Below are 6678 nucleotides of genomic sequence, written 5' to 3' on the forward strand. Positions count from 1 at the left end.
TGGCAAGGGGCCTGGCCACTGCCTCCAGCCCCCGCAGGGGAGCCAGACAGCAGGGCAGGGCCAGGCCCTGGCTAGCTGGGGGACGAGGACACTGGCTGGGAGGAGCCCGCCCATGCCAGTGTCCACAGCCGTGCCCCCCCGCCATGGTCCCACCTGCCTGCCCCCAGACCGCTGAGCTAACGCAGGAAATGCCGGCGTCCGGCCCCAGCATGCTGGCACCAGAGCCCCCCCTGGAGAGGCAGGATCATGGTGCCCCCAGCTGCCAGCAGACGGCACCATGTCTGCCGGGCGGGGAGCTGCACCCTGGCCAGCGGCACAGCCTGGTCACCCCCTGCCCGGGCCTTACCTGCAAACTAGTCTTGTTCTTCTCTTTGCTGGAGCTGGGGAGAGACAAGAGGGGACGGCCCATGAGAACTGTGGGAGGGGCAAACCCAGCCCTGGGGCGCTGGCACAGCTAGTGCCCACAGGGAGGGTGCAACATGGGCACCGTCTGGCCCTCTTCACAGCAGCTCCCCCTGGGAGCCCCTAAACCCAGCTTCCGCCTTCCCCCCCACAGCCCAGAGCCCCTAGCCGCCGACCCCCCCCGGCCGGATGGGACCCTGCGCGCCCCTCGTCTGACTGGGGTGCACGGGCCAGACCCCCTCTTGAACGGGAGCCATGTCAGAGACGCACCAGCCCTGACCCTCCCCGGCCAGCGTGTCTGACCGTGGCTAGCCTCAGCTTCCAGCCCCCGGCCCGTGAGCCTGTCCTCTGCCTGTTCCGCGGGGACCCAGCCACCCTGACCCCTCTCTTTAAATCCACCGGGCTCCCTGCGTCTCTCACTCCAGGGCCCGCGCTTCTTGCCCTGAGCAGCTGCGAGTCCCACCCCAGCACTGGCTGCATGGCTGCGGGGCGCGCCGTTTCTCAGAGCAGGCGCGGGGGGCACTGGGAGGGCACCTCCCGCCCCCAGCTGACACCGCCCCACTGACCTCTGCCGTTCCAGGCACAGGGAGACGTGCTCGTCGTAGCGGTAGTAGTGGGCACGGGAGTGGTCGAAGCTGCTGTAGGGCAAACCCATCGTGTCGACCACGGGATCTGAGGAGACGCAGAGACAGCGATGGGCCCGGCCCCCCGCAGCCACCAACCAGGGCCCACAGGTCAGGAGCCCAGCCCAGCAGACAGCTGGGAGTGGGGCAGGATGGACACCCCGGGGAGAGACAGCTACAGCCTGCCCCACCACCCCACCCCACAGTTCCCAGAGCCCCCTGCAGTGCCACCCTGTCCCACCCCCCCAGCTCCACAGAACCCCCTCCCCCGCCGCCCTGCCAGCTCCGCAGAGCCCCCTCCCCGCAGCTCCGTCCCGTCCCCCCACCTTCGCAGAGCTCCCGCCACCCATCCCAGCCCCCCAGAGCCCCCTCCCCCTGCCACCCATCCCATCCCCCAGCTCCAGAGCCCCCTGCCCCGCTGCCCCATCCCCCCAGCTCCGCAGAGCCCCCTCGCCCTCCTACCACCCCAGCTCTGTAGAGACCCTCCCTCCCCATTGCCCTGTCCTCCCCCAGCTCTGCGAAGCCCCCTCCCACTGCCACCCCACTGTCCCCCCATGTGCCAGATCCCTGTCCCTGCCCCCACCAGCACAGGGCTCAGAGCCCCCCCAGGCCAAGCACAGTGTGCTGGGAGCTTCGCACCCTCACTGCTGGGCTGGGTCACTCGGTCAAGGCCCCGTGACTGGTAGAAATCCCGGATCCGCTTCTCCTCGCCTGCGGGGGGAGGGACAGCGCTCAGCACCCGGCCGGCTTCACCCCCTGCCTCCACCCCCCCACACACACACAGGGCCCCCAGCCCCCCTCACACCCCCACAGTGCCCCCACTCCCTTTCACTGGGTCCCCTGCATCCACCCCCCACACACAGGGCCCCCAGCCCCCGACCCCCCCACAGTGCCCCCACTCCCTTTCACAGGGTCCCCTGCATCCACCCCCCACACACAGGGCCCCCAGCCCCCCTCACACCCCCACAGCGCCCCCACTCCCTTTCACAGGGTCCCCTGCATCCACCCCCCACACACAGGGCCCCCAGCCCCCCTCACACCCCCACAGTGCCCCCACTCCCTTTCACAGGGTCCCCTGCATCCACCCCACACACACAGCCCCTGCCACCCCACCCGGGTAGGGCCCGGCCCAGGCTGTGTGCTCTGGGTTGAAGGCCTGGCCAGGCAGGGGGCTGGGAAGCCACCAGGGCTGCGGTGTGGAGCCATCGACCGGGCATCTGCCAGTCACAGGCCCGGCCCTTTGGGCCGATGGTCCCTACGCAGGGGCTGCAGGTGGGGCACATACTGCCCCCCAATACTCATAGCAGAGCCCCCACCCCACCCCCTGCTCCTCACAGCTGCCCCACCTCAACCCCGGCCCCCCAGCGGAGCCCGGCACCCCTCCCCCCACTCACTTTCCTGCAGGCCGGGCACCAGCTTGTAGACCACGTCCTGCATGACGCGGTCGAGTTTGAGGTTGAGCAGCGGCTGGGTCTCGTGGATCTTGGTGTTGCACATGGGGCAGTACTTGCTGGTCTGCAGGTACTTCACGATGCAGCTCTTGCAGACTGCAGGGGAGCCGGGCGTCAGAGCCAGGCCCAGCCCGGGACGCGGGGGGCAGCAGCACCTGGCCAGGCCCTGCCCCAGGGACCAGCCCAGCCCCCTCCCGCCGTCGCCAGCGCAGCACAGGAGGAGGGCCTGGCTCCCCACCCCGCAGCCAGCTTCAGCCAGCAGCCCCTGCCCCTGCCCCACCCCAGGGAGCTGCCTCCTGCAGGCGCTGGGGGCCGGGTCGGCTCCCGCTGATCCGCGCCCCGCAGGGTCGTCCTGCGCCCCCCAGAGCTCAGGGCCGGTGCCCCCAGCCACGCAGGACGGTGCGGTGCTGCCACCTGCTGGCCACACGTCTGCTGGCCACGCGTGCTGGAGCAGCAACCCCTGAAAGCGCAGGGGGGGAAGAGGCCGAGGCTGGGCCCGGACCAGCCCCCCACCCTCCCCGGTGCCCCCGACCAGCTCTCCCTACACAGCGCAGTGTCTCCCCCCGCCACCCCACGCCTGGCCTGCCTGGCTCCTTCATATGCATAGGGGGCTCCTAACTCCCCAGGGAGACACCGGCTCAGCTGGAGACCCAGGGCTAGCAGAGGCAGGGCCAAGCCGGGCCAGTTGGAGCAGCGGAGCCACTGGGAGCCCTGCCCCACGGACAGATGCCGTCCCCTGCTGCCCCCGCTGACGTGAACCAGCCCTGGTGCCCCCAGCCTGGCCCCGCACTCACAGGTGTGCAGACACTCGGTGATTGTGGTGGCGTCGATGAAGTACCCGGCGCAGAGGCAGCACACGATGTGCTCGTTCAACTCCTTCATCTTCACCTTCACCTCCTCCTGCCGGACAAGGCACATGTCACCAGGGCCCCTCACTCCCGACCCGCAGCCCCTGCGATCCCCTCCCCGCCCAGCTCTGCTGGGGCCCCTCACTCCCGACCCACAGCCCCTGCGATCCCCTCCCCGCCCAGCTCTGCTAGGGCCCCTCGCTCCCGACCCGCAGCCCCTGCGATCCTGCCCTGGGATGTCCCCTCCTGCCTGCTCAATCCCACACCCCACACTACTTCCCAGCCCAGACAGAGGCGGGGAAGCCAGGTGGCTGTCAGCTCCCCTCCCTCAGGGGCCCAGAGAGGCCAGTGCTTCTGCGCAGCACCCCCACCCCATGGGCTGGCAAATGAGGGGCCCTCCTGCCCTGCAGGGGATGGCCCGGGGCTGGGGTATCCCCCAGCAGCAGCCTGTGCGGGGGCAGGGCCACACAGGGACTGCACTCCGGGGGGCTGGAGCCACACTCCTCCCAAGTGCGGCGTGTTGCAGGCTCTGGGATGGAAGGGGGCCGGACCCTGGCACGAGGCAGCTCCCGGCGCTGGGAGCTGCCTTGGCGTTCCCAGCCCAAAGGGAGGGGACTTTGCTTGCAGTTACGAGGGCCTGAATCACGGCAGGTGCCTGTGGGTGGGCGTGGCTGCGGGGCTGCGGGCACACGACTCTCCACGCGCAGGGAGAGCAGCCTGCAGGCGGAGCCGGCTCGGGGGCCTGCCATGTCCTCGCCCTGTGCCCAAGGGATGCGGGCACCCCTGGCTGGGCCCCAGCAGGAGGGTGGCCAGGCTCTGCCTGGGGCCGGGCGTGGGCACAGCACCAACAACCCCTAGCAGAGCCTTCCCACCAGCACCATGGCCAGGGCCCGGCTGGGGTCGTATGAGCTCGCAGGGCAGCCGCCAGCTTGGGGGGCCAATCCAGCGGTCCGTGAACCTGCACTTCTGGGGTTGTGAGCTGGACTAGCTATACCTACCCCGACCCCGCCCTCGGCCTGCAGAGCTGCTCTCGACCCCAGTTCCTCCGGACCCGTGTGCTGGCCCAGCGTGGGGAGGTGCCCAGGCAGCCAGGGCCCAGCCGCAGGGGGCACTGCGCAGGGTCCCCACCGAGTGCCCCGCGCCCCAGCTTGGCGGGAGGGGTCCCCTGCAGATGTGGGGAGCAGGGCATGGAGGGGCCCTGGGAACGTGACGGGGGGGCCGTCAGGGGGTTCCATGGCTGGGAAGCCCAGACGGTGGGAGGTGAGGAACAGGGCTACCTCCTCTCCCACTGTACACTGGCCTGTCCCTCCCTGAAGGCGACTTCACCTTAACTCTGCCCCGATGGGGGCGGGGTCTGGGCCCTAGGGGGCGGAATCAGAGACCCTGCGAGGGGGGGAGTTAGCAAGCTCACGCATGCGCACGGGCAGCCCTCGCACCGACAGACACCGCCTGCAGGGCACGTGCGCACCGTCACCGGTGCGCATGCGCGGCCCTTTCCCTCGCCCATTCAGGCGCTGAAGCCCCTCTTCCGCCCGCGCATGCGCGCTGCTCGGCGCGCCCCGAGGCGCGGCCGGTGCGGGGGACCCCGCGGCGCCTCACCTCGTTGCGCAGCGGGTCCATCTTGTAGACGGCCTGGAGCTGGTTCCGCAGCCGCATGGCGATCGCCATCGGGCCCCCCTGAGGAGGAGACGCCATCTTAGAACCGCCTCCCACTCACTTCCGGGTTGGGGCGGGGCCTGTCCCCACGGCAACGCGGAGAACTACAGCTCCCGCCGTGCCCCGCGCGCCCGGCCGGCCCGCGAGCCGGGGGCGGGGCGGGGCGCCGAGTGGCTGGGGCGGTGCATGCCGGGAGCTGTAGTCCCCGAGTCCGCCCGGGGCGGGGCCTGGAGCCTTCCCCCCCCGGCCGAGCGTCCCGCCCCCACCGCAGGGTCCGTGCTGGGACCACAGCGCCACCGCGCGGCTGCCTCGCGTATTGCACCTCGGGCCCCCGCCCCCCTGCGGTGCCCCTCACTCCCCCCCCCCGCGGTGCCCCTCACTCCCCCCGCCCCCCCGCGGTGCCCCTCACTCTCCCCCGCCCCCCCAGCTCTGCCACTGCCCCTCACTCCCCCCCGCCCCTCTGCAGTGCCCCTCACTCCCCCCTGCCCCCCCAGCTCTGCCACTGCCCCTCACTCCCCCCCCGCCCCTCTGCGGTGCCCCTCACTCCCCCCCCGCAGCCCCCCCGCCCCTCTGCAGTGCCCCTCACTCCCGCCCCGCCCCCCCAGCTCTGCCGCTGCCCCTCACTCCCGACCCGCTGCCCCCCCAGCTCCGCCGCTGCCCCTCACTCCCAACCCGCAGACCCCCCGCCCCTCTGCGGTGTCCCTCACTCCCCCCCGGACCCCCAGCTCTGCCATTGCCCCTCACTCCTGACCCGCTGCCCCCCGACCCTCTGCGATGCCCCTCACTCCTGACCTGCAGCCCCCCCAGCTCCGCCGCTGCCCCTCACTCCCAACCCGCAGACCCCCCGCCCCTCTGTGGTGCCCCTCACTCCCGACCCGCGGCCCCTGCAGCCCCTACATGCCATGCTGGGCTGGGCAGGGTGGTGGGGGTGACCCATGCATGGACTCCTGTATCAAGCTGGCACTGGTTTGTTCCTGAGGATGCAGGGTGGGGGTGCTGGTCTCGTTCTCGGAGGTGTCAGTTTGGGGGGGGGGGCTGAGCTCTTCCTTGGGGCCCTTGGAGACCAGGCTGGTAGCAGGGTCCTGCCCTGGCACTGGTACGTCAGCACAGGGGGAGGGGCCTCTCCTGTGCCGGGTCCCCCCCCCTGGAGCATCTGACCAGCCGGCCGGGGCCTGCATCTGCTGGGCGCCTTCCAGCCCATGGCCCACCACCAGCCAAACCCGGGGGGCAGTCCCCATGTCCCCCCTTCCAGGGGCAACTGGCATCACAGCTGGAAGCCGGGGGGGAGGGGCAGTGAGGATAGTCTGGGTCTATGTCCCTCCCCCCAGACAGATGACACCTGTTGGCCCATCTGGAGGGGCAGTGGGGGAGGGAAACATGGGGGGGGCCTGGGGCTTGATGTGAGATACAATCTGCCAGTCAGAGTCAGGGTGGGGGCTGGGAGCCAGGGCTCCTGGGTGGGAGGGATCCAGTGGGCTAGAGCAGGGGGGCTGGGAGCCAGGCCTCGGGCCCTGACTGACCTTGGGCAAGTCCCTCGCTCGCTTGGTGCCTCAGTTTCCCCAGTTGTATAACGGGGAGAGTCGCACTCAGGGGACCTGGGGCAGATGGGGGCTGGGAGGGGTGAGGCGCTGGGCTCACTGCCTCTCCTTCCCCCTGGGGTACCAGAACCCCATGCCAGACGTGCCACACACAGGCCGG

At 71.1% G+C, this 6678-nt stretch overlaps 1 protein-coding gene across 5 annotated transcripts; it reads right to left on the reverse strand.

The window, feature by feature from the left end:
• Positions 1-136: 136 nt before the first annotated feature.
• PCGF1 (polycomb group ring finger 1) lies at positions 137-5135 on the reverse strand. Of its 5 annotated transcripts, none has more exons than XM_065597411.1 (6): positions 4323-4634; positions 3271-3376; positions 2420-2572; positions 1665-1736; positions 969-1074; positions 137-380 (listed from the first exon to the last, which is right to left on the reverse strand). In XM_065597411.1, exons 1-6 carry the CDS (start codon positions 4557-4559, stop codon positions 245-247), a joined length of 810 nt encoding a protein of 269 aa, XP_065453483.1. In that variant the 5' UTR covers positions 4560-4634; the 3' UTR covers positions 137-244. The 5 variants fall into 5 exon arrangements, with proteins under 5 accessions (XP_065453483.1, XP_065453485.1, XP_065453487.1 ...); XM_065597413.1 differs by lacking the exon at positions 4323-4634 and adding an exon at positions 4924-5135 and having other exon boundaries at positions 142-380; positions 3271-3373; XM_065597415.1 differs by lacking the exon at positions 4323-4634 and adding an exon at positions 4651-4748 and having other exon boundaries at positions 146-380.
• Positions 5136-6678: the final 1543 nt, after the last annotated feature.

Source organism: Chrysemys picta, chromosome 5 (genome assembly GCF_011386835.1).
Source record: "Chrysemys picta bellii isolate R12L10 chromosome 5, ASM1138683v2, whole genome shotgun sequence".
NCBI lineage: Eukaryota > Metazoa > Chordata > Testudines > Emydidae > Chrysemys > Chrysemys picta.